This window comes from Sabethes cyaneus, chromosome 1 (assembly GCF_943734655.1).
Source record: "Sabethes cyaneus chromosome 1, idSabCyanKW18_F2, whole genome shotgun sequence".
NCBI classification, from domain to species: domain Eukaryota; kingdom Metazoa; phylum Arthropoda; class Insecta; order Diptera; family Culicidae; genus Sabethes; species Sabethes cyaneus.
Genome location: NC_071353.1, coordinates 148,021,179 through 148,048,204, shown reverse-complemented (window position 1 = coordinate 148,048,204; position 27,026 = coordinate 148,021,179). Strand labels below are relative to the sequence as shown.

At 45.3% G+C, this 27,026-nt stretch overlaps 2 protein-coding genes across 3 annotated transcripts; both read left to right on the top strand.

The window, feature by feature from the left end:
* The first annotated feature begins 93 nt into the window (after nucleotides 1-93).
* Nucleotides 94-11,637, top strand: LOC128739428 (histidine--tRNA ligase). 2 transcript variants are annotated; one of them, XM_053834918.1, is made up of 4 exons: nucleotides 94-409; nucleotides 9,315-9,708; nucleotides 9,779-11,047; nucleotides 11,110-11,637. In XM_053834918.1, the coding sequence occupies exons 2-4, from the start codon at nucleotides 9,526-9,528 to the stop codon at nucleotides 11,314-11,316; spliced, it is 1,659 nt and encodes a 552-aa protein (XP_053690893.1). In that variant the 5' UTR covers nucleotides 94-409; nucleotides 9,315-9,525; the 3' UTR covers nucleotides 11,317-11,637. The 2 variants fall into 2 exon arrangements, with proteins under 2 accessions (XP_053690893.1, XP_053690901.1); XM_053834926.1 differs by lacking the exon at nucleotides 9,315-9,708 and having other exon boundaries at nucleotides 11,110-11,635.
* An 11,256-nt stretch (nucleotides 11,638-22,893) lies between these two features.
* LOC128746422 (uncharacterized) lies at nucleotides 22,894-23,937 on the top strand. Its single transcript, XM_053843470.1, has 2 exons — nucleotides 22,894-23,518; nucleotides 23,570-23,937. Exons 1-2 carry the CDS (start codon nucleotides 22,894-22,896, stop codon nucleotides 23,935-23,937), a joined length of 993 nt encoding a protein of 330 aa, XP_053699445.1.
* Nucleotides 23,938-27,026: the final 3,089 nt, after the last annotated feature.

The following is a 27,026-nucleotide window of genomic DNA, read 5'->3' as shown; positions in this document are numbered from 1 at the left end:
CTGGCAGCAAATGCTGTCGGTGGTGCAACGCACTGACAGTGACAGATCACAGAATGCGAGCTCAGCTCTCTGTCTCGTTGGTCTTTTTCATTACTGTTTACGTCGTCCTCGTTGTAAAACTGAAACGTGTTTCGCTTTCGTGTCGAATTACCCAGTCAATCGTCGAGCGAGTGCAACAGAAAATATGCAAAATCGATCGTTTTATAAGTGAGGAACATTTTGTTGCAGCTCGTTGTGAAATTTTGTCCGGACTCCGAACGTAATTCAGTTCAGTTCAGTGCAAAATAAGTGTTCGGGTACTCGTCCTAATTTGGCAGTAATGACCGAGAAAGATCTGCTCCTGGCTCAGATCACCGCCCAGGGAGACGCAGTGCGTAAGCTGAAATCGTCCGCAGCGGCCAAAGAAAAGGTTAGTCGTTTCTCACGGGAGACGAGCCTCCGGTTCGTTGATTAACGGGTTGTACCAGCACCAGCAACAACTTGAGGGCTTGACGGGACCCGTTCACCTTCACTTTTCATGACCAGTTCGACGAATCGAACCAGTCGTCAGCGATCGGCTAGAAGTTGTCCAGTAGTAAGGTGCTTATTCTTTCAGTCTGCCCGGTTGTCCTTCCTGGTTATGGCACTAGTTGGTTGCCGTAAAAGCGTGTTGCTTTCATGCAATTCTTTTTATTTCTTGAGGCCGAAGAAGGCAGCAAAGAAAATAAGCAGTTAAACTGGAGCACTAGAGCATGATGATTGGGAAATCGTATTTTTGCTCACGTTCCAGTCCATGTTCCAGTATGACTGCACAAATTGCATTGGTCGTAACAAGTTAAAGAATAATTAGTTTATTCTTTATTCGCCGAATTTGTGTCTGATCAGAAGCAAATCGTTTTGAAATTTGATTATAACTTCATCAACAACCTTGAAACTGCAAGAAATCCAAGAAAGTAAAGTTTGAAACTTATAGTTGAAGTTTTCAAACCATCAATTCCTAAGCAGTGGAAATAATATAAACAAACTTGGGACTGATTCTACTGATGAAACGTTAGAGTGGATGATGAAAGTGCATTTGCCTGTGAAAAAGATCTGTGATTGATATTCATGTGACTGTGCTAGACAGAGACGGTCTTTGAGTGCTCTACAGTAAAACAGAAATTTTATCTATTCTATATATTCTAACAAGCAAGCTAGATATTACACCACATTTCGACAGCATGGCGAAATTACTTTTAGCTTCTAAATCTATTGTCTGTTCAAAAACGATGGATGAATAATTGAATACAGCAATGAGCCAAAATTCCTCTGAGTAAATATCAATTTGTATGATAGTAAAGTTTTGGTGCAAAAGCTAGCTACCGTATGGTCGCCATCCACCGCTCATTTAAAAACGATTCTAAGTTAGTTTGTCCATAGCAAATCTAAATTCAGGTCCATCGAACCCCAATTTACGTCATAAGATAGAGAAAACAATTGTGTTTACAAGGAAAATTTACCGGGTTTCTAAATATTTAATAATAGTGACTTTTTTTAAAAAAAGGAATGCAATCTCATGACCCCTTTTACCGCTCACTTGAAATATGATCCATTCACCGCCCGTATGAAGTAATTTGCGGTTTCGTCACTAACCAGAATGACATTAGCTGAGGATCGGTTATGTAGGAGTGAGAGGGGAGCGAAGAGTGGAGGAGAGGATCCGGGAGTTTGATATTTGATGTTTTTGATATTATTCCTACTGCAAACAGCCTCAGCGAGGGCCTCAGCTAATGTCAAAAAATCCTTATATGTGTGCGTGGTGGAATACTTCATGGGTGCCATTTACCGCTCATATTTTTTACTGTTACCAAATAAATAAAACCCGCGTTTTGACCCTTGTTTTGGGTGCGGCATTTATAGCAGAATAGAACGCTAATATAAATACTATTGACTTATTTCACGTTATTTAGTAGAATAGTTTCTAAATAACCAAAGCAACAAGTTCGCTTGAGCTGATAAATAACTTAGTCATTTGCACTCGGACTTAATAAAGACACAACCAAAATGTCGTTCTTCGTCCCTCACTATAAAGATTATTCATTTTGGAAATGAGCTCTTATGAATATAGTGGAAATTTATGTTTAATTCGTATCATTAAACATACAAAATTATTGTTTGCCAATAGTTTTTGCAATAATGAACCATTTTAAAAAGATATAAGCATTTTTTGTTTGAAATGAGCGGTAAATGGAGCTGAGCGGTGAATGGCGACCTTATGGTAATATAAATAAAAAATTGAGCAACGTCATGTCTCGATAGTTTTTACTCTCAAGTCGATGTCCGTTTTTAAAATTATGGGAAATGAGGCCAATCAACCACTCCTCCGATATTTATTTTCCTCCCACATTATGTTCCTGACAATGAGGTGGCGAATTGTTTCGTACAGCTGCTCGCTCCCCGTTTTTAGAAGTTCAGCCAGGATACCATCCCTTACAGCGACCTTACCATTTTTCAGCTCACTGATTGGCCTCTTAACCTTCTCCTGTGTTGGTGGCTCCACAGTTTGGCCGTCGCTCAAAATTCTTATCCTGTACCTGCTGATCTTTGTGTTTACTTCTCTATTCAACAGTGTCTGGAAATACTTTTCCACCTGGCTGCTACCGCCGTTTTATCGGTAACCAGGTTGCCAGCACTATCATTGCACATCACAGACATGGCAAAATTCCTGCATCTCAGCGTTTTATAGAAACGCCGTGTGTCGTTGCTGGCGTATCGCTCCTCTGCGCCGGCGAGCACGTGCTCCTCCTATTCGCGTTTCTTTAGACGATGGATTTTTTTTCCGCTGCTCTAGTCTCTCTGTATCTCTCTCTGTTTTGGCGCGTTACCGCAGTGAGCATGCGACTCCTGGCCTGGTTCTTTTCATCTGTCACTCTTTTGCATTCGGCATCAAACCAGCTGTTACGCTGTCTTCCACGCGTCGTGCCTACCACCTCTCTCGCAGCTGTTTCGATGGCACCATGGATGTTCCTCCACAGCCCATTTATATCTTCTTCTTCTTCTACCTGCTGTTCTGCGATTCGCTGGTCAAGCTTCCTGGCGTACTCCACTGCTACACCGTCTGCCGTTAACCGCTGAATGTTGAAACGCAGCGTCCTCTCAGTGCGAACTTTCGCCGTGTTCGACAACCTTGCGCGTATTTTACTCACTACGAGATAGTGGTCAGAGTCGATATTTGGTCCACGAAAAGACCGTAAATCGATAACATCCGAAAAGTGTCTACCGTCAATCAACACATGATCGATCTGAGAGCTAGAGTCTCCATTTGGATGCCTCCAGGTTTGTTTCCGAATATTCAAACGTGGAAAGTAGGTGCTACAGATGGCCAACCCTACGACGTGACTACGACGTTGTTGTATTGACCGAAACCTGGCGGGACGGCTATGACAATTCCGTGCAGTTGTTTGGTAATCTTTTTGCCGTCTACCGTTGCGATCGAGATCATCGCAATAGCAGCAAGACACATGGCGGTGATATACTTGAGCAGCTGTGGGTTAAAATTAACCATGTAACTAATAGCAACGGTCGCCTGCTCGATTTGGCACTCGTTAATAACGCAGCTTTATGTGAAGTGTTTGAAGCGAGTGAACCACTGCCACCCTTCGACTGTAACTACCCAGCGCTTGGCATTTCTGTCAGTTTAACAGAGCCGGTACAATTCGTGAATATCCTAGACGTTCCAAGTTTGGATTTCTGCAGAGCTGATTTTGAGTCACTGAGCGTCCCCGTTTCTTAAAACGACTAGCAGTTTCTGAAGTTTCTGGAATACTTTAGTTCGGTTATTAAGTCAGTATTCGCTCGTTTTGTTCCTTACCGAAGACCTCTCCAAAGCCACCTTAGACTAATCAGCATCTTACTTACTTAGATGGCTTGCCGTCCTAAGACAAAGCCTGTTGAACAAAGTTTCTCCATGTAACTCGGTTGAAGGTTAACGCTCTCCAATTCCTCGGACACCAAGTACTCTCCGCCAGATCTCGCTCCACCTGGTCTAACCATCTTGCTCGCTGCGCTCCTGGTCGTCTTGTTCCTACCGGATTTGAGGCGAACACCATCTTTGCAGGATAGTTGTCCGGCATTCTTGCAACATGCCCTGCCCATCGCATCCGTCCAGCTTTAGCTACCTTCTGAATACTGGGTTCGCCATAGAGCTGTGCGAGTTCATGGTTCATCCTCCGCCTCCATACTCCGTTCTCCTGTACGCCGCCGAAGATCGTTCTTAGCACTCGTCGTTCGAAAACTCCGAGCACTCGCAGGTCCTCCTCGAGCATTGTCCATGTTTCATGCCCGTAGAGAACAACCGGTCTAATAAGCGTCTTGTACAGGGTGCACTTTGTACGGGGACCTGTAAGCACGACTTCCGCTGATAATGCGCCTTTGAATCTCACGGCTGGTATCATTGCTCGCCGTTACCAGTGAGCCAAGGTAGACAAATTCGTCGACTACCTCCAACTCATCGCCGTCGATCAATAGACTACTCCCCAAGCGGCGTCGTTCGACCTCGGTTCCGCTGGCCAGCATGTACTTTGTTTTAGACGTATTTACCTTTAACCCAATCTTTTCTGCTTCAGATCATAACACCTTGTAGCGCTATGTTGAACAGTAGGCATTAAAGACCATCACCTTGACGAAGCCCTCTGTGTGATTCGAACGAACTTGATAATCCACCCGAAATCCGAACACAGCACTGCGTACCATCCATCGTAGATTTAATCAGTTTGATGAGCTTCCTGGGGAAGCTGTTCTCGTCCATGATTTTCCATAGCTCGTTCCGGTCGATGGTATCATATGCGGCTTTGAAGTCAACGAACAAATGATGCGTGGGAACTCTGTATTCACGGCCCTTTTGGAGGATTTGCCGCAGTGTAAATATTTGATCCGTTGTAGATCGACCTTCGACGAAGCCGGCTTGATAAGTTCCCACAAATCTATTCGCAATTGCTGATAGTCGGCGGAAATTGATTTGGGACAGCACTTTATAGGCAGCATTGAGAACGGTGATCGCTCGATAGTTCTCACTTTTATAGATCGGGTAGATAACCCCATCTTTCCACTTCTCCGGCAGCTGTTCCGTATCCCAAATTCTAACAATTAGTCGGTGTATACAAACGGCCAGCTTTTCTGGTTTCATTTTAATAAGCTCTGCTCCGATGTCATCTTTTCCAGCTGATAAAGCAAATAGGTCATGCAGGGTAAGGAAATGTCGCCCAAAGAGCCGCAGAATGGATCCACTTCCTCAATTACGTGTTACGCTAAATTTGGCGCCATTCTGTCTTACAGGAGTAGACTTTTGCGGACCATACGAACCATACACCTCGAGGTTGCTTACAGTTTAACAGCGCAAGAGTGTTTGACGGCCATACGAAGTTTTGTGTGTTTTGTGGCACAAAATTCCAAGCAGCTAGCAGAGTTTGTGAAACGCACCGAAAGCGAAAGCGAAGTTACCTTTACCGACTCCAGACACGCTGGAACTTTAACCCACGTAGTGAACCCCACATGGGAGAAGTGTGGGAAAGATTAGTGCGTTCCGTGAAGACAACGTTGACCGTGTTTGATGATGGGCGAACGATGACGGATGAAGTACTCCTAATAGTACTGTCAGAAGCACATGTTGTGATCAATTCACGTTCTCTGGCGTACGTCGCTTTTGAACCGGGATCAGAAGAGGCATTGATACCTACGCGGCGTCGGAACAGCAAATCCAGAATTCGACCAACTAACGAGGCTAAAGCTCTCCGAGACCGTTATAAGCAGTCGCCGTTACTAGCAGATTAATTGTGGACTCGCTGGGTTGCTGAGTGCTTACCTTCGATTAACCGGAGAACCAAGTGGCTTACACAGTTTCCGCCATTAACATGTGGTGACTTAGCCTACATCGCAGATGATAAAGACGACGCAGCTGGATCCGTGGTGTGGTATACGTAGTTTATCGCGGAGCGGACGGCAGAATTAGGCAGGTGTTGGTAGCAACTTCGTGAGAAGAGTTCAGTTCAGTTCAGACTGGTCTCATAAAACTTGCGATGCTAGATCAGCTAGACCACATCAGCAGCCGTGTGAGCATTGTTATAGCATAATTGCCAAATTCCAAAAGTAAACAAATCAAAGCAAAAAGAAGAAAGATTGAGTTAGGAAAGATTTGCAAAGATATAAAGATTTGTAAAGAAGCTAAAAAGAAGATTTTCTAAGGATAGTGTAGAGATGTAACAGAAGAAATGATATACTTGATATATATTTTGCAGATCTAGCTGGAAAGAATTTTTCGGGTAGTTTAGCTGCAACAGATTTCGTCGAACCCGCGGATATAACCTGTAAAGAGAGAATAAAGAGTTTGTTGCTAAAAAGGGAGCAGGCTGAACCCCAAATAACAATGGTCGTTCCAAAGATTTTCAATGAAGTGGTTTCCCGCCTTGCGCTTTTGACGTTTTAGATTCAGTCAGAGTCAGAAAAATGGCGACGTGTCGGGGGGTTGCTTCAGATCCATTGGCCTATCTTCGGTTCAGCTGAAGATTAAACAAACAATTTAGACAAATTACAAGACGTTATGGGTAAATCACGAAAGGATGTTGTCCATTGAATAATTCCGTTTTCCGGGACTGGATACGAAGTTTCGCGTGGAGAGATACCTGAAGTCTATCGAGCTGTTGGGCGCGGTGACCATTAAGGACGCGCCGATGGTTGCCGCTAAGCCGGAAAAGTTCCAGAAAATTCTATCGGTGTGGCTAAGAACGTGCGGTCAATGACTGCGTGGCATCAGGGAATGATTTGCGGAGTCAATTTCCAAGGCGTGAAGATGACTATTAATAACTTAAGGCCCAGACACAATGCATACGGATTTTACTACGTTGCGGAAATTTGACAGAAAACCCATGGAAAAACTGTCGAATTGCCGCAACGTAGTAAAATCCGTATGCATTGTGTTTGGGCCTTTACTGTTCAGTCCGGATCTGCTTGCAAATTTGTTACCCATCGAAAGGATGGCTAAAGCTGGAGTAACGGTGGGTTGCGGACCGAAGGCTGGTGAAATGATACAGGGAAATTCGGTATTTGCGATTCGCCCTTCTATTCGGACGGCTCTGGCATCGTCGATTGGGCCACATTGGCGTTAGTAATCAATCTGGATGTACTCGTGGAGCGTAACATGGCTACAGGAATTGCGAGCATCAACAGTGAAATGAAATTCTTGGTAAACAGTGCCGCGAACCATTCAACGGAATCCGACCGCGTACAAGTCGGGCTCTGGAAAGGAGCTTCTCCGACGTGTGCAATCTGATCACTTCTATTGCCATTGCCATGGATGGCTTAAAGTTTTTCGTTTCGTTTGTGGATGATTTCACACATTTTCCTCAGTACCTCAAGAAGAAATCTGAAGTTTTCGAGAAGTTTCGATGCTATGGCGAAGCAATGGCGAGAGGCCTCGTTGTGTCGAAGCAAACCGTTCAAGGCCACGAATACTGTTTCAATGAACACAAACGATTTTAGAAGGTGCCGTTAACAGTTGTACCTTGCGATTCGGCAGTTGAATCTGTCTACGATCATCAAAGTGAACCAAGCCTGACGAATACACCATATACCGAGCAAGAGGGGAAAACATGAAATAACGTGTCAGATCTGATGCGTCAAGCACTCCCGATTACGTATAGTGAGTACAGTGACTACGATGGCGATAAGCAGCCTTCGACACCAGTAACGCTCTCTTCGCAACAAGAACTTGGTTCGAACCTTGGTAGGGCAACCACGAGGCGCACCGAACGGGAGCGCAGGATTCGTGCTAAGTTCAAAGATTTTATCACCGGGAAAATTTTCACTGCTGTACAATTTCGCTCGACAGACGAAGATGCTTGCAATGGACCCTCGCTTGAACCTGAATCCTGGAGACCTTTACGGGCAATCACTGAAATTAAGAATTGATCGCTACTTAAAAGCACGAAGGAGTTGAAGCTACAGTACATCAAAAAGAATGGTTATATTGCTCTCATAGAATTTGCCGACGCAGATTGGCCTCCAAACGCTGTAGGCCTTCTGTGCTTCTGATCATTAGGCCTTGAAAAACTGCAAAGTTGATGCATCGCTGGTCGTTATCGTTTGTGTCGGTGTGCTGGCTATGGCGCCCGATCACCGGTCTATACATTGCTTCCTGCCGACCTGGGCATTTATATCCCCGATGACAATCTTAATGTCCCGTGGCGAGCAGCTGTCGTGCCTTTCCTCCAGCTGCGCATGAAACGCTTCATTCTCGTCGTTGAGTCTACCACCGTATGGACAGTGCACGGTTATGATGCTGTAGTTGAAGAAACGGCCTTTTATTCCCATTATACACATCCTCTCATCGATCGTCTTGCAGTTTATCACGCGATCCTGCATTCTGTCGATTACCACAAAACCCGTTCACAGCTCGTTGGTCGCTCCACCGCTCTGGTAAAATTAGGCTTTACCGCAACGAATCTTCCACGCCTTCTTACTTTTGTGACAGTTCCCCTTCATGGCCGGGACGCCGAATTTCCGAGGTCCTAGCTGTTCCAGCCCACGAAATACAGTGACCTACTGGCCCAGCTGTCAGAAATCCATTCCTTTTCAGCATTTTCTTGATTGTTCGTAGTTAGGTTGGTTAGAGCAGATTGTCTTACTAGGGCCACGCTGCCAAGTGATTGGGCTACCAGTTTAGATGTAGTGCCGCGATAATGCATTTCTTAATTCAACCGCCCGCTTCGGATCAGACACTGTCGTAAGCCTAACCTGCAGTACACTCGCGCACCTAATTGAGAAATCGCCAAGCCATCAAGAGCCGCCTCTGACATGGGAACAGACGCTCAAGGCTGACAACGTAATTTGATAGAATAAACAAAGCAACCTATGACTTTGGCTGTAAAGTTCGATTTGTATTTTGACAACTAAACGAAATGCACGCGTATTCTTTAACTCTGCCCATTGGCCATTATTATTCCTCGTTGCCACAAGCTACACTCAGCGTTTGCATGAGTGTCTGCTTCCCTGTCGGTATATAACCTTTGATTCTTCCGGGGTTCGTTACCCGATCTTCGCTACGGTTGCTTGTATTTATGAAATGTTGAAAAAAATCAATTTGAGCAACTTCGGGTAGACCAAATAACTTTTTGAAATATGTATCATATTTTGTACCACAAGAAATGAATTTTTATCAAAGCAAACTCGCAAAAAATTCCTGCTACTCTCACCGCTACCATGTTCCCATTTTCGCCACCATTTCAACCTCTTAAATGATTCGCATGCTTCTCACATCCGCATAATTTACTGCATTTCATTTTATACCTACGTCTACGTTGCAGTAAATTCGATCCGCGATCGACTCAACCGCACAAAAATACATTCACCCGACAACCCAAGAAAAACAGCCACCGGGTCGGAATTGAATCGAACCGACCGGCAACCGGTACGACGAAAAAGAGGCAGTTGTTAAGCGAAAATCAATTTTTCGCGGCACCAAAAGCGGAAGCGCAGAGCGTAACCACGTCTGCCACAAAACAAAACACACACAAAATGCTTCGTCACTTACGGCGTTCCAGTTCGGCGGCGGTGGTGCACCTGGCTGCCGCTGTGGTACGATCCGGTAAACTTCCAGCAAGGTTCGAGGTTCACAGTAATTGTCGCTTTTGCCATTGCAGCGGCAAAGCCGCTGCCAGCGAAGAACGCGTTTCCCACAGCCAGCAAGCAATCGCAAAGGTTCGCCCAACTGGTTGCTAGGATCGGCGCATACTAAGATTGATTTTCTTTTCTCTTTTCTTGTTTGCAGATCGATGAGGAGGTTGCCAAACTGCTGGCCCTAAAGGCCCAGCTGAAGGACTTGGATGGTGGTGGTCAAGCGGCCGAGGTTGGGAATAAAAATTTGGTATTGAAAACCGCTAAAGGAACGCGGGACTATGGACCGGAATCGATGGCGCTGCGACAGCAAATCTTCGATAAGGTGATTGCTGTGTTTAAGAAGCATGGTGCGGAAACGATTGACACGCCGGTGTTTGAGTTGAAGGAGGTGCTAACTGGGAAGTATGGGGATGATAGTAAGTTGATTTACGATCTGAAGGATCAGGGTGGTGAAATACTGGCTCTGCGGTACGATCTGACCGTACCGTTTGCACGCTTTGTCGGAATGGGAAACGTTTTCCACATTCGGCGGTATCATATTGCTAAGGTGTACCGGAGGGATAACCCGTCGATGACGAAGGGTCGCTATCGGGAGTTCTACCAGTGCGATTTCGATATCGCGGGGACGTACGATCCGATGCTACCGGATGCGGAGTGCGTGAAGGTGGTTGTTGAAATTCTTTCCTCGTTGGACATCGGAGAGTTTGTGGTGAAACTGAACCACCGAAAGCTGCTGGACGGTATGTTCGAGGCTTGCGGGGTTCCGGCGGACAAATTCCGAACGATCTGCTCGTCGGTAGATAAGCTGGACAAAAGCCCTTGGGAAGAGGTGCGGCGGGAGATGATCGCCGAGAAGGGACTGGATGCGTCTGTTGCCGATCGCATTGGAGAGTTTGTTCGGTTGAGCGGGGGTGTGGAGCTGGTGGACAAGCTGGCCGAAGATGAAAACCTTAAAAAGATTAAACCTGCTCTCGAGGGAATTGCCGATATGCGACTGCTGCTGCAGTATTGTGAGATTTTCGGTGTGAAAGATCAGATCGTTTTCGATCTGAGCTTGGCACGGGGTTTAGACTACTATACGGGCGTGATTTACGAAGCTGTGCTGAAGGCTGAACCTACGACGCCTAAAGTGAACGGAGGTGGCAAAGCCAGTAGCAAGGACGAGGAGGAAGTCACCGTTGGTTCGGTTGCCGGAGGAGGTCGTTACGATAATCTGGTAGGCATGTTCAATCCGAAACGCAAGCAAGTCCCGTGTGTTGGCGTCTCCATTGGAGTGGAACGAATCTTCTCCATTCTGGAGGGCAAAGCCCAGCAGAAGGTACGGACCACAGAAGTGGAAGTGTACGTGGCTTCCGCCCACAAGGGATTGCACCTAAAGCGGCTGGAGGTGCTGAACACGCTGTGGAATGCTGGTTTTAAGGTAATTTACTCAAATTACTGTTAAAAGTTCATTAATAAATACTAAATCTTCCATTGTCACAGGCGGAACACTCGTACAAGTTGAATCCCAAACTGCTAGTTCAGCTGCAGTACTGCGAAGAGTACCAAATTCCGTACGCGATCGTGCTAGGTGATGGCGAACTGTCTCGAGGTGTAGTTAAGCTGCGTGAAATAAACAGCCGGAAAGAGGAAGAAATTCCGCTGGAATCACTTGCGGAAGAGTTGAGAAAGCGCTTGGCGGTCCAATGAACAGAAGCATTTACGCACGCAATAAAATCCTACTTAGCCTAGGTTAGCAGCCACGTCAGTACGGTCTATTTAAAAAGTCTCCTAATTCAGTCACCGATCCATAATCATCAAATTCAATTCATACAGTGCTTCTTTTAGCTTCTACTGCCTTATTATTACAATTGGTTTACTTATAATCGTCAGAATGATATGAGTGATGTTCTTTTTCTTAATGAAACAGCTTTGAAAGCAATTTAATGTTAATAAATGCTAGTTTTTTGGAAGAGCGACTCCAATTTTTGACTCCCCTTTGATTAGTTTCATCTGTGTCTTGCTTAAAATTTAAATAAAGAAGAATCCATAAATGACGAAAATTTTAAAGCGAAAGTTTTTGAAATATTGTTTCTCCCTGTTGCTTGATTCACCAGAATTGTATGTCTTCGACTGTCTTTCTCTTTCGATTGACTTTGCTAGTTTTTGGAACACAAACAAAAAATAAGGTCCCCGGCATGTTCTCTTTCCCTAACAGTAATAAGAATAGGTAAATATAAGGAACGCTCACCCGATTTCAAGTCTGGTACTCAGGTTACACTGCCACTCGATGTCGGTTAAATCTGCTAGGTAATATCCTTCAATATTTCCGGATTACTACGGATAAAGCGACGAATTTCGATTCAGTGGGTAATTGAACAGGTGTTCAATTCTCCTGGAAGTTCACGACGTCACATTCGCCGAGATTTCTCGGCAGGAACAGATCCTCAACAGGGTTAGTTCCGGATAGCAACTTCGTGTATGGAGAAGGTAGGTTCTTCAATATAATTTTCACTTTTGTCTATCCAGTTTCGTATAGACCACTAAATATTCGCAAGCTTTAAACAGCATATGAACATTTACACCGAAATTCACCTTAGTTTAGTATTTCCTAAACACGACACTATCAAATTTGTTGTTTCTAAAAAATCTGCCTGAGACGCTACAAGAGTGAAAAAATTTAACCACAAAAAAAAATTACTTCTTTTCGTCGCCACAGCTTGCTTCGATTCGTTGATGGAACTAAATTGAAATCAAACACAAAACTTTTGTTCAAATTGAACTTGAATGTGGACGTGAAATTGTACCTTCTTGAAATAGGACTCGGAATTGAACTTAAAATTTTGCTTGAATCGGACTTAACTTTGGCTTGCAATTTGTCATAATTTTGGACATAATTTTGGATCAATTTGGATTTTAAATTAAACTAAAGGTGGACTAAAAACTAAAACAGGACTAAAAATTAAGCATGAAATTCAACCTTAAATTGGCATAAAATTTGACATGAAATTGGACTTAGTTTCAGACTAATTTAAACTTGAAACTTTACTTCAAATTGAACCGTAAGTTGGACTTAAAATTGAACTTGAAAACTTAAAATTGTATCTAAAATTAAACTTAAAATTGAAGCTAAACTTGACTTGGATTTAAAACTGGATTAATTTTTACGTAGTTAGATTATTTATCGCAAAACTGCCATCTATTATATTAAAATCAGATCTAATTACACCTCGAGGAATACTTGTTTACATAAATTTTATAGTGAAGGTAGGGGACGTGCCCCAGCCTGGGCCTGGAAATATTTAGCAAAGAGGTAAGCGGTAACGTCTAATATATCTCCCACATTAGGGAGGGAATGTGCACGTCGTCCTTCTTTACTTCGGGGCTAACGGTGAAGGGGGAGATACATATACAGTGCGTAGTGCCTGCCGGAATTTGCCGCCTTCACCAAGAAGCATCACGCGAAGGAGGATGTGGTCTTTTGTCCAGATCTGGTTTCGATCCATTTTGGGTCAAGACAAAACATCATTGGACTATAGATGGACTGGCTGGAGATAAACATTCTACCGAAGACCCTCCCAACGTCCCCAACTGCGATCGATAGAATTTCTTTGGACAAACCTCAAACGGACGAGGTATTCCAATATAGCTCCAAAGCCACGATATAGCTGATGAAAATGATGACATCCATATTTCAGTTTCAGATTTTGGTCAACTGCCAAGTAATGGATACGATGCGAAAACAAGTCGTATCCGTCCAGCTTTAATAATTTTCTGAATACATACTGCGGTTGAACCGTTAAGATGTGCGAGTTTTTTTATGAGTAGCGAAATCTGCTCAGCAACTTAGAAGATACGATACTATCAGACACCTGACAAGACAATTCAGGGAGTGTCCTAATGGGGCGCGAGGATCCAGACCCACTAAAACCCTACTTGTCCCAACAAACAACTTTTTTGAATAGTAGCTTGTCCAACCATTGTACAGCTAATTACTAAGCAACAAGCGTTTGACAAGCTGTTATTCAACAAAAATGTTTGTTGGGGGTGCTCTTGTCCGGTCCAACCTTGAGTACTGCGATCCTGTGTGGAGTCCTTACTACCAAAATAGAGTTGATCGCATCGAGTCACTGCAGCGCCGATTCATACGTTTTGCACTTCGAAGATTGTCCTGGAACGATCCTTTTCAGCTGCCCTGCTATGAACAACGCTACAGATTCATCGATCTTGACCTGTTGAACACTCGTCGCGACGTGATCAGAGCAATGGCTGTCGCCGACATGCTGACCTCGAGAGTGGATTGCCCATGTCTACTCGCGAACCTCAACGTATACGCCCAAAGTCGTGTTCTACATAACGGTCCATTTCTGCGTGTACCGCATCGGCGAACCAACTATAGCACAATCACCGGTCTGCAACGCCTTTTCATTCATTTATACATAGCTTCGACCTAAACGTCAGCCGCGACGTACTGAAAACTCGTTTCCTGACACTAGCACGTAGATTCTAGTTTAAGTGTATCAGTAGGGCCAGTAGGCCTGTTAATATTTTTATACAAATAAACAATAATTCAGGACAGAGGGGAGTCTTCAACCTCTCAATCCCCCCTGGAACCACCTTATCGGTATTACATCAGGGAGGGGCTATTGTGCTTGACGCACCCTCTTAGATAACTACTGGCCTATGGTAGTTAAGCTATTTACTCGTCGTTGATCGGCTCTCCAGCAGTTTTGTAGCTCATGTACAAGCTGGGTAGCAGCCGCATTAACCGCTCTCCATACGTCCGAGCTAGAACACATCCTTTGGAGTAAGTTGTCGGGAATAGTGTCCTGTCCGCTCAGTGATGCCAGATCTACGGATTTCTCCGTAGTTCTACGGATTTATGAATTTTCTACGGACCTACGGATCAGGTGCTCATATCTAAAAGCAAAGCCGTGGGCTTAAACCGTCATTAGACATTACCCTTCTTTATCGACAGACTTCGCAACCGGCTGTTAGAGTACAGGAAAATTACGGGACCAGTGTAATGATCCTACTGACTCTATCTAGCAAGCACCGCCTAGCCGAGATTCGAACATACGACGACTAGCTTGTTAGACCAGCATCGTACCTCGAAGCTAACTGTGCTATGACGACTCATTTCTCCCGTATAAAAGACGTATAAAAGACAACAAAAAGATGACGAGAAGACAGCGGTAAGATGACAATAATGTGATGATAGGATGACGGAATAGTTATAAAAAGATTGCCAAAATGCGATGAAAAGTTGGCGAAAAGACGACACAAATCTAATGAAAATAACGTGAAAATACAATAAAAAAACGCCAAAACAGTGACAAAAAACCGCAGAGTTACGTTTTAAACGTGTCATACAAATGATAAAACATGCAAAAAGGATGACGAATAGATGGCGAATATACCTCAAAAAGACGAGAAAACAGCTACGAAAAGATAAGTAAAAAACAATATTTTTGTTAACTTGACCACAAACACGACGAAAGATGATATAAGGATGACAAAAAACGAAGATAAGACGACAAAATGTCAATGAAAATACGCTATTTTAGCAATAAAAAACAAGAAGTTGTTGAAAACATGCGACCAAAATTGCTAAAAACAACGAAAATATAAGGGAAAGGTGGTCATGAAAAGCCAACAAAAGTATGACATAGAAATGACAAAGAGGCAACGACGAAAAAATGCAACAAATGACAAAAAAACCGACGAAAAGCAACGATAAGATGACGTAGAGATGATGAAAGAACGACAAAAAGATGGTAAATAAGCAACAAACTCACTCACTTCCTCACTCATGAATATACAGCGAAAAGACAACGGCATAATGACGAAGAACTAAAAACCAGTAATCCAAAAAACGAAAGGCGGCAAAAAACGGCAAATATACATCAGAAAGATATCGAAAAACGCCACAAAAGCGAAAAAAAATGTCAAAGAAAAAGAACAATACAAAACGACGACGAGATTATAAATCGAATGAAGAAACAGTAAAAAGACAGTAAACCCGTAACTAGAAATGTCAAAGAAGACTACAAATGACATCGCCATCAAACCGAAAACGCAACAAAATATAAAAAATGGCAACAGCTGCTGTAAAGAGACAAAACGACGATGCAAAATGCTAGAAAACCGACTAGCAAACGTTGAAAGACAACAAAACTAAACAAATAGCGGTTAGCATTGATGCCTCTCACACCAAGGACTTGGGTTCAAATTTCAACCCCGCAGAAGTCGCGAATAATCCAAACTGTTAAAATGGTTATAATCAAATTTAATAAATAAGCAAAAATTGATATGAAACCGACAGCAAAAGGCGACGGAGTACACAATAACAATACGAAGACTAAAAATTAGAGACAGAAGATAAAAACCAAACAAACACAAAATGAAAGATGAAATACGGAAAACATAGACAAAAGGCAAATGACGAAAGTCGAGAATATGCGTCCTTTAATAATTCAGGGAAAATTTGAAAGGTGTCATTAACTGATTTGACTCAAAGAAGTATTAATTTCCTTTAAATAGGTTCCATCAAAATACGTTCATAACACACTGACTTTAAAGTCTCAATCAATAGGCATCATACCCGCTAAGATACGCACTCGCCACTCTCAAGCACATGAGACGATAGGTACTTTCCAGCTTACCTAGGTAGCTTTCGGTTTCTAACTCCGATGACCACACCGGCCCGCCATACCTGAGTATGGACTGGACCACATTGGCTAAACAGTCAACGTGGCTGCCTAACTGGAGCTTGTCGTCGACCATGACTCCCAAGAGTTTTAAGGACCGCGTTGACAAAATAGTGCAGTCCTCGACGCTGATATTTCCTTGCTGCACTGACTTGCGGTTGTTCACTTACGATAACCTCCGTTTTATGATGCGTTTCCTGGAGCGCATCCAATCCTCGACAATGCTTATAGAGTGGGCAGCCGTCAACTCAACCTCTCTGATAGATTCACCGTAGACTTCCAAGGAGACCCCTACCGGGAACTTCAGCTTTAACAGCTCGTCATACATGACGTTCCACAGCACCGGGCCCAGTATGGAACCCTGCGGCGATTGGAACGCACTTCTGACCTTCCTCCGTGCTGTAGCATTGCACCCGATTCTGGAAATAATTTTCCAGAATTCTGTACAGCGACACCGGCACTTGGACGTTCCGAAGCAAGTTAGCTATGGAATCCCAACTAGCGCTATTGAACGCATTTCTCACGTCGAGCGTGACAACTGCGCAATAACGGATACCCGTCCTCTTACGCTGGATTGCCACCTCGGCTGTCTTAGTGACAGACAAGATGGCATCCACCGTAGATTTGCCTTTACGGAAGCCGATTTGGTTCCTTGACAGACCGTTCATACCCTCCGTGTACTGTACGAGTCTGTTAAGTATAACCCTCTCCAGCACCTTGCCGGCAGTATCGAGCAGACAGATTGACCTATATGACGAGGGGACACCCGGAGGTTTTCCCGGAAGTGGCCATCTTCCAGGCATCTATTCATTACTGCTCCGAATAATTCGGGAGTCTCCAAAATAGTCGCTTTAATGGCCAAATTTGGCATTCTGTCTGGTCCCGGTGCCTTGCTCACCTTTAGGGATTGAGCGATCTCAATGAGTTCCTCGTTCGTAACCGTCGCTTCCTCCCCGACCTCTAAGCCGCCGTCGCCCATGTAACTTTGGATGTTCGGCATGGAGGCCGACCATCCCACGCTATGGTCTGAGATACTGGAACGTCGGCCGTGGGACGACTCAGCGGCCTGAGGCCAGGGCCTTGGCTCGTGGCGTGGAAAGAAGCCCTTGATGATTCGCTGCAGCATTTCCATTACGCCCTTGGTCTTTGCCATTACGACCCTGTAGGCATCACCCCACGGGTTCGCATTGGCACTAGCACATAACCTTTTAAAGCAGGCTTTTATCCCACTCTTAAGCGCTGCGCGTGCAGCAACAAGTGCTACAAGTGCAGTCTTCTATCAGATCAGTACTGCCGAAAGTCACGTCGATGATAGACTCCGCACCGTTCCTAGTGAAGGTACTTGTGGTGCCGACGTTGGCCAGATCTACGTTAAGCTTTGCCAGAGCCTCAAACAGAATCAGACCCCTATGGTTCCTGCGACGACTTTCCCACTCAACCGCCCAAGTTTTAAAGTCGCCCGCCACAACCACCGGCCTTAAACCAGTCAGCACAACTGATACTCGGTCTACCATCCGCGTAAACTGCTCGATAGAACAACTCGGCGGAGCATAACAGCTGCAGTAGAACACTTGCACACCCACTTTGAATGAATGCGAGATTATGGCAATGCCCATTGTTGACTTAGAAACTGCTTGGTGTAACAGCCACTGAGCCGTGCTGCAGTGGTTCAGGTTGAGTTGAGTCACTTGCACTATGAACGTGGATTAGTCGCCGGCACACCGGCCGGGCACCTTGGACCTCTCGTTACCGGTACAGATCAGGCATTGGGGAGGTTCCGCGTAGTTCCTTGCTTTATGGTCACCACTGCCACGTCTCCTGCGCAACTGGCTCCTATCTGGCCCCTCGCAGTTCCAGGCTTTATGTCCGTGCTCGAAGAACCGGAAGCAAGCTTCTGGCTGCTTGAGCACGCTCAGTGGGCATTCCGACCGCCTCGCTTTTAGCCTAGCGGCTTTAAGGGCTTCGTTTCCGTCAGTCAGCGGAAGTCGTATGGTGGCTACCTGGGTCCCGGCTGGACCCTTGCGTAGGCAAACCACCTCGGTTTATTTATTTATTTATTTATTTATTTATTTATTTATTTTATGTGATACATTCATCTGACAATGTCTTAATGAAGGTCACACAAACTCTTACAAAGCATCAGTTCTTGACAATTTTTGAACAAAAATTCGAGTAGGCTCTCCAAATTCGTACAGTTCTTCAACCCGAGTGAACATCCGGATGCATGACGTCACTGGTTCGTGGTACCCAAACGTGGTTCGGTAAATTCCGTGTGCAATAAGGCCGTAGTTCGCAGAGATTTTTGAGATGCTCGGAAATTCACTTTTGAAAGCAGCGTCGGCTAATCAATGTCGTTGTTCAAAATTTTTGCTACAAACGTTGCCTGCTGAACTTTTCTGCGCCGTTCTAGTGTGTCCAAACCGAGCAGACAACGTTCACGATAAGGAGGGAGATTCTCTGGGTCTCTCCAAGGCAACTCTCTGAGGGCAATACGGATAAATCGTCTTTGGATGCGTTCGATTCTTAGAATCCAGGTGAGCTGATGTGGTTGCCAAATCACGCAGGCGTTTTCAAGCAAAGGACGAACTAGTGCACAGTATAAAGATTTCAAGCAGTGAGGGTCCCTAAAATCTCTTCCGATTTTGGAGATAAATCCTAGCTGTCGGGATGCTTTGGAGATAATAGCAGAACGGTGAGCGTTAAACATAAGTTTGGAGTCGAGTAAGATGCCGAGGTCGCTAACTTGCTCTACCCTCCGGAGAGTATTTCCATTTATATTGCAGTCAAAGATGATAAAGTTTTAAGTGCGATGAAACGTTATAACCTCACATTTTGCTGTGCTCACTATCAAGTAGTTGATCTTACACCAATTCACGAAGCCATCTAATAATTTTTGGAGCCGACGGCAGTCGTCGATGGAGTGCACGGTAAGAAACAGTTTAAGATCGTCAGCGTAGATAAGTGCGCATCCAGTTTCTAGTACCATAACTACATCGTTAAAAAACAATATGAACTGCAAGGGCCCCATATTGCTTCCTTGAGGAACACCAGACTTATTTGTAAACACAGATGAAACAGTAGATTCTAACTTGACTTGCAAGACTCTATCGCGTAAATATGATTCAAGCCAAGCCAATAGCTACTCTGAGGCTCCCAAACGATGGAATTTCTGCAGAAGGATGCGATGATCGATCCGGTCGAATGCAGCTTTTATGTCCTTGTAAACTGCGTCGACTTGTGCTCTTTCTTCAAGTTGCTTGATGCAGAAGCAGGTAAAGTCGAGTAGATTGGTGGAAACCGATCGACCAGGCATGAACCCGTGCTGGTGGGCTGATATATAATTTTTGGTACGGTTAAGCATGGCAGTGCCCACAATAATTTCAAAAAGTTTGGAAGCTGCAGACAAGCTGGTAATTCCTCTGTAGTTCCTAACTTTCCGACGATCGCCACTCTTATGAACGGGAAACATAAAGGATCGTTTCCAAATACTAGGAAATTTTCCTTGTGCAAAAGACTTGTTGAAAATACTACAAAGTGGTACGGATAACTCAAATGCGCAGCAACAAAAAATAGCGGCTGGGATTCCATCAGGTCCGGGGGAATATGATCGCTTCAATAATCATCACTGGAGTAATTTCGAAAGTGTCAAGGTCGACGAGTCCTTCGGAAACATTCATTGCAGCCAAACCAGCTTCTGCGTCGGAGGCGAACTCATTTGCAAATACCGAAGAGAAGAAGGATGCAAACATTTCGCAGGAGTCTGTAGTGGAGCACGATTCTGAGCCATCAAGATATACTTTGGCGGGAATAGAATTGCATTTGCGTTTCGAGTTTACAAAACTCCAAAAATCTTTCGGGTTTCTTCGCAGGTTAGTTTGCACACGGAGAACATATGACTTATACAGGGAGGCGTTGAGCTGACGATACTCGTCACTGGTACGTTTATATTCACGTTTTAATTCTGCGGATTTACGACGTCGGTATTTACGTAAACAAATATTGCGCGAACGTTTTAAGGCTCGTAAACGATTAGTACTCCAGGGCGGTGTGGAACGTTGCTTAACAAAAGGCAAATTTGATTGAAGCCACCGGTTAATAGCGTTACAGAATAAATTGGCCATGTCATCCACGTCGCTCATTTCAAGAAGATTCTCCCAGTCATAGTTAAGTAAATGTTCAGAGAGCAGGCCAAAATCTATTTTGCGGTAGTTTAATTTTCGTCGTTCATTTTCTGAAGGTGTATATGATTCTCGGAGTGGTCATTTAAAGCGGGTAACGAAATCAACAATGGGGGGTGATGAGAGTCAACAGAAAGTAATGGTGCAACGCACTCGTCAACGGATACAACGTGGTCAGCAGAATAAAAAACTAAATCAAGCACCCTTCCAAGATGATTACGTTTCAAATTGGCTTGTTGGAGGTTGAGGAAATCCATTCCGTCAACTAAAACCGCACTCGCAGTGGGAAGCTGCGATGTATTCGTATGATTTATCATGTCGTCATTGTATTCCCAAACAATGCGTGGTTGATTGTAATCACCGCAAATGAGCATAGCATCAGTTGAGGGTTTTTTTTCGCACAATTCACGAATAGAAGAAACGTGCGATTCAATAACAACAGGATCCTGGCTTTTGTCGGGAGGAATGTACACAGCACCAAATAAAATTTTCAACCCATGAATATTCGAGGTAATACAGACTTGCTCTAACCTACTTGCTTGTGCTGACTTGAGGGCAACGCATGGGTACTGCCGGGCGACAGCGATCAATACACCACCACTCCACTTTGCGCTTTGAGAGATTGTTCTCATCCAGGTTCTTAAGCTGGAGAGTCACTTCTGGTGTGAGAGCACGTACCTGCACTCCGTCCCCGAGCACTTCTTCCGCTATGGACTTGTGTGCGGAAATCTTCTTGGTGGCGTCCTTCTTTAACTCGAGGATCATATCGCCCGTGCGTGAGCGGCGGATGCTCCGCACGTCCACGCCCAGATCCTTGAGTAGGGTGTCTCCTCTCATGGCCTTCAGAACCTCCGAGTATTTCGACCCGTCGGTGTTCAGGATACGGGCGTTGCCCTTCTTCGCTCGCTTCCTTCCCGGTTTAGGTGGAGCTGTTTTTTTTACTGGAGCCTCTAGCTTTTGTCGGTTTACACTATATGTGGCTTTGACATAAATGGGGACTCGAAACTCCTGGCACTAAGAGATTTGACGCAGGGTGAAGATTTGGTCCGATTTAGATCGACCCTCCATGAAGCCAGCCTGGTAACATCCCATAAATCTATTGGCTATTGGCGTTAGTCGATGGAAGATGACTTTCTAATGCTGATGCGGTTGCGTCATCTCAGGCGTTAGCAGCAGTATCTCGGCACAGCATCTTGAAGCAGATACATGTGCTTAGCTTAATTTCCTGTTCAAGCGCCGTCCATAAACTTCTCTATGCTCCTCTGTCTGTCTCAGTTCTTGCTTTGCTGTGTCCGTCTTCTGGCTCTGAGGCATTCAGCTCGAAGGATGCTTAGTTCATTCATTCCACCAGTACACTAGTCGCCGTTTATTCCTGCTTTGTAGTTTTTTGGGCATGGTTGTGTCTTGTGTATCTTGGATTACTGCTCTTTCTGTCTTCTGGGTTTCTGGCACGATCTTCGTGTATATCCGAGTTCTGTCTCGTTTCTTCGAGAGTAAGACGCGGTGTCCGTTTACTTTCTGCGGTGCTTTATTAGCGTTTACTAACGCTTTTTCAGCCTCTTCAGCCGTCGCGCGTTCATTGTTTGATTTGCCGCGAGTTGAAATGAGTGCTATATGTATGTTATAATTCAGTGGAATCAATTAGTTTGTTTTGATTAAGATTAAAACGAGCGCTTTTGTGTCACACATTAGAAAAACTGTAAATTTTTATTGCTTCCCAAATACGGAACGATTAAGACGTCAACCCAATACGACAGATCGACGAAAAAAAGAGATTTCAAGTAGCAGGAACTTTATTAAAAGATCTGGTGAATGATCCCACTCAAGTTCATTCCTAACCCTAACTAAACAACTAAACCAAACCCAACGGTCAAAAACAAAACCAGAACAGTTTCCTAGTGGCGCATTAATCAGAGCGCGCTCAGCGCTTAGCGGGCCTCTGTAATTTGGCTAACAAAATCGAACCAATCGTTTGGCTACGGCAGTATCGACGTGGTCAGCCGAGCGCAACCGCCACGGCTATCACGGATCGACACCAGCAGAAGCACGACTTACAGCAGGTGACAGTGACCTTTTCCTTATACCAGTGGCTTGTGCGTTTAACTGTTTCCAGCGATGAGACCGCATCCAGACCGGACCGGACACATTCCATGCGGAACCAAACACCTTAGTCTTAAGCGAAGACGGAGACAATGGTCAGTTCGGAGGTAAGAAAAAGCACTACAACGAATTGTCAATAGTCAAATGATGACTTCAAACGGACGAGTTCGTTGTTTGTGGATCGCTGGTTTTTCCCTTGGAAGCCTATAAAACCGATTTGTCCGACTCGGGCGGGTTCAGTTTTGGTTTGCTGTTCGTATAACTCGCGCGATCTGATGTCTTCGCTGCTTCGGTGAATAATGAATAGGTATGCAGTGCTAAGTGCTACAACTGTGATCTTTGTTCTGGGGCTAGAGTTATCACTAGCTAATCCGTACGCTAATGGGTACCCCTACAGTACGGCACTGGTGACGGAAACCAAACTGCTTAAGGGCGGCTCCGGTAAAGTTAGTTCGGCGGGCGGGAAAGATGTGCGCGATTTTACGCGGGATCACGTTCTGGATGAGAGCGGAAAGATTGACTCGGCAGCCGATGCTGTCCGATATCATACGTTGGATGGACAGTTGAACGGTCACCGGATAGCCGATACCTCGAAGGGTGGTTCGGTCGATAAGGTGAAACATTTGGCGGGGGAAAATTTTGAAACCGATAAGAAACACAATCGGAAGCATGTGAAATCTGGTTTTTCTAATTCTTACCACAAGGATGAAACGGGAAGCAAGAGTTCGTACTACGAGGATTCGGATGATCGTGGTGGAAAGCAGGTGTTTGATAACAGGCAGAATGCGAGGAATAATTATAACGATCATTTGTACGATAAAGAGCTGAGGAACGATCGGTTGCGGGATCGGTACGACGATCGTTTTGGCAGCGCGGATCTGCGAGGTGTTCGGGATCATCAGCGTCATGCTGCTGCCGGTAGAGGTTCGTTTAGATCAATCTAAAAAACAGATTTTTACAGTTTTTCCTTTGCAGGAAATCATCACGACTATCGTGATGGATTTCACGACGACGGTGGTCATCGGTTGGATTCATATGGGGTAGAATATTACCCGGGTTTGCCGCCCTTGGTTCCGATACCGAACTCGGACGAAATGTTCCGACGGCACAGCTACTACGAGCCGCGTCCAGCGTTCGCTACCGGGCCATCTTCGACCATTACCGTTTATGAAGATCCCAGAGAAAGCTTTTCGGCGTACGATCAACACCATCGCCGTTCGTTTCCGCCGGCGGCGGTCAACCGACGGGACGGTCTGTTCCGGCGGTTCGAGGACGATTTGGTTGACCGAACCAGGATCATCTTCAGACCCAGTCCACTGCTGAACTACAGGGGGCGCTATTGATGGGAGCGTAATTTTTTTCGTTGATGAAAATAGTTTGATAAGTATAATAAATGATATTCTTACTAATGATAAAATAAAACTCGAAATTTGCAGCGCGGATTATTTTGGCCAGTTTTTTGATGTAGAATGCAACCTAACCTAAAACCAATTTTTTACAAATGTGTCAAACCAGAACGAATTTTTTAAAATCATTTTACCACAAAAATTTAACCTAGAAAGCCTAAAGGCCCAGACACAATGCATACGGATTTTAGTACGCATACGCGATGGCAAGAGTCGTGTTTCTAGCACATGGGAACACAAAGGGATAGCCAATCAAGCTGAAATCCCGATGCAATTTTACTTTTTTAACGAATTCAGTAAACTCAAAAAGCCATGACTTTTACCTGTCGCCAGGACACGCTGTCCTTGTGGATTCCAGTCGCGTGCTTACCTGCAAACCTCGTTCGCTCCTTTCCTCAAGGTGTGTCCGATCCACTTCCACCTACGTTCACGAATTTCTGTGGCTATCGGCCGTTGAGGACACCGACGATGGAGTTCCTCATTGGATATCCAATTATCAGGCCACCAGGTACGAATAATGTATCGCAGGCACCGGTTAATGAATACCTGCAGTTTTTGCGTTGTATCCGCTGAGACGCACCAAATTTCGCTGGCATACAGTAGTACGGATTTAACGTTTGAATTAAAGATTCGGGGTGTGGTACGTAGAGTGATCTGGTTTGAGCGTCAAATGTTTCGCAGACCTGCAAAGGCACCCCTGGCCTTCCTTATCCGTGTGGCTATATCAGTCTTGGTTCCACCATCGGGTGTTGTCTGGCTACCAAGATATTGAAAGGTGTCTACCCGCTCAACTTGTTGTCCCGCTACTGTGAAGTTGGTGGAATTGTCAGTGTTCATTACCATAGACTTAGTTTTCGCTACATTGACTGTGAGTACCCTTATGGGGTCGGACAAGACGCCGTCGTGCAGAACCTTGCACGAGAACGCCTCGTACTGAGCCTCGATGAGATGGACTAGCTTATCTATAACTCCTCTACGCCTAAGTGCGCCCCAGATGTTTTCGTGATTGAGTCGGTCGAACGCCTTTTCGAAGACAACGAACACCAGCAGAAGAGAGTCCTGGAGTTCGTTGATCTGCTACAATATAATGCGGAGCGTTGTGATATGGTCTACACATGATCGGCCAGCACGGAATCCAGCTTGCTGCCGCCGGAGAGTAGCGTCGATCTTCTCCTGGATCCGGTTGAGGATTACCTTACAGAGTACTTTGAGAGTAATACAGAGCAACGTGATGCCACGCCAGTTACCGCATTCCGTTAGATCTCCTTTCTTAGGGACTTTGACCAACATGCCCTGCATCCAGTCCACCGGAAAAGTTGCGGTTTCCCAAATATTGCTGAAAAGCTGATGCATCATCTGGGCTGACAAATATGGGTCAGCTTCGACCATTCCGGCTGAAATACGATCTATCCCTGGCGCTCTATTGGATTTCATACACTTGATGGCTGCTACAATTTCATCCAGTGATGGCGCCTCCGAGTTGACGCGACTAATTCGACGAACTGTAGGCGTCATATGCTGCTGGTTTTGTTGGTCTCTGACATTTGAAACTCGGAAGAGTTGTTCAAAATGTTCAGTCCATCGCTTAAGCTGTTCTGTACGGTCAGTCAATAGCTGACCAGCTCTGTCCTTTAGCGGCATCTTTGTATTCATCATGGCACCACTAAGACGGCGAGAAATATCGTACAACAAACGGATATCACCCCTGGCGGCGGCGATTTCTCCTTGGTCGGCTAGGGCAGTGGTGCCTAGACATAGGCGTGCTGCGGGCCAAATCAGATCGCCCCATGAGCCCGCGGGCCGCAATCACCTCTGGCGATTTCTGCGAATAACAAAATGTAACATAGGCGGCAGCAAAAGCCGATTTTTAGGAATCGCCACAAGATTTTAACTGGAAAGCAATTAGATCTATAATATGCACGAGGTATTACGACTGATCTGAGTGACCTCTGTGTCACCAACAAAATTATTCATAAGTTCTCCATCCCTCAAACCAGTCCGCGGGCCGCACGAATCATCACGAAGGGTTGCAGTTTGGCCATCACTGGGCTAGGGAGTTAGTCCAGGCTCTCTTGTCCCGCCTACAAGCACGTTTAACAGCCCTCTCCAGTTCGGCGTATCGTTGACGGGCAGCTGTCTTAGCCGATCTGGTTCGCACTTGCTCAATGCCGACTTTCGCTTCTCTCCACTCGTCGATCTTCCTCTAAGTTTAATCCGAAATCCACTCCCTCCGCCGGCCGTGCACTTTGCCGAGGGTTTCATCACTGGTTGTGATGAAGGCGTTCTTGATGCCGGTCCATTGCTCTTCGACGGTTCCACCAGGTGGCAGCTCCGACGCTCGAAATTCAAGTTGTGCGATAAAGGCCCTTTTCACCTCAGAATTCTCCAATCGGCGGACGTCGTAGCGGCACCCAACTTTCTCCTCCCGCCGTTGGACACGTGCAACGCGCAGACATTTCTCAGCGATAACAAGATGATAGTCGGATGCAATATCAGCGCTGCGTTTGTTGCGTACATCAAGAAGGCTCCTTCTCCATTTCCGGCTAATGCAGATGTGGTCGATTTGGTTTTCTGTTCGGCCGTCGCGGGAAATCCACGTGGCTTTATGTACTGGTCTACAGGGGAAGAGCGATCCACCAATGACCATGTCGTTATTACCACAGAATTCTGTAAACAGCTCCCCGTTTTCGCTCATCTCTCCTAGGCCATAGCGTCCCATGCCGTGTTCAAGGTCCGCGTAAGGTTCCTAACCCGTGTTCTGATTCTGGCAACGATTATTCGCTCATTTATCGGTACCTACTTCATCATGGCCACATGTGCCCGTGGGCTCAGTAGGAAACCAACTCCTCTTTCTCGAGAAGCATTTTCACTTCGTGTGCCAGATAGAGCAAGACTTGCCCAGATGATGTCCTGTGTTCGCCAGTCGGACCACGCTCAGCCCCAGGATTTCAAGCTTCAGGCGGCTAGCTTCCCTAGCAACTTGAGCTACTGTGTTACCTGACTCACTGCGCATAGCGTTGTATTCG

Excerpts from the sequence above, each read along its gene's own strand:
- LOC128739428 (XM_053834918.1), top strand. The coding sequence starts at position 9,526 with ATGCTTCGTCACTTACGGCGTTCCAGTTCGGCGGCGGTGGTGCACCTG. Across the intron at positions 9,709-9,778 it reads GCCAGCAAGCAATCGCAAAG|ATCGATGAGGAGGTTGCCAA; the intron begins GTTCGCCCAACT and ends TCTTGTTTGCAG. Across the intron at positions 11,048-11,109 it reads TGTGGAATGCTGGTTTTAAG|GCGGAACACTCGTACAAGTT; the intron begins GTAATTTACTCA and ends CCATTGTCACAG.
- LOC128746422 (XM_053843470.1), top strand. The coding sequence starts at position 22,894 with ATGAATAGGTATGCAGTGCTAAGTGCTACAACTGTGATCTTTGTTCTG. Across the intron at positions 23,519-23,569 it reads TCATGCTGCTGCCGGTAGAG|GAAATCATCACGACTATCGT; the intron begins GTTCGTTTAGAT and ends TTTCCTTTGCAG.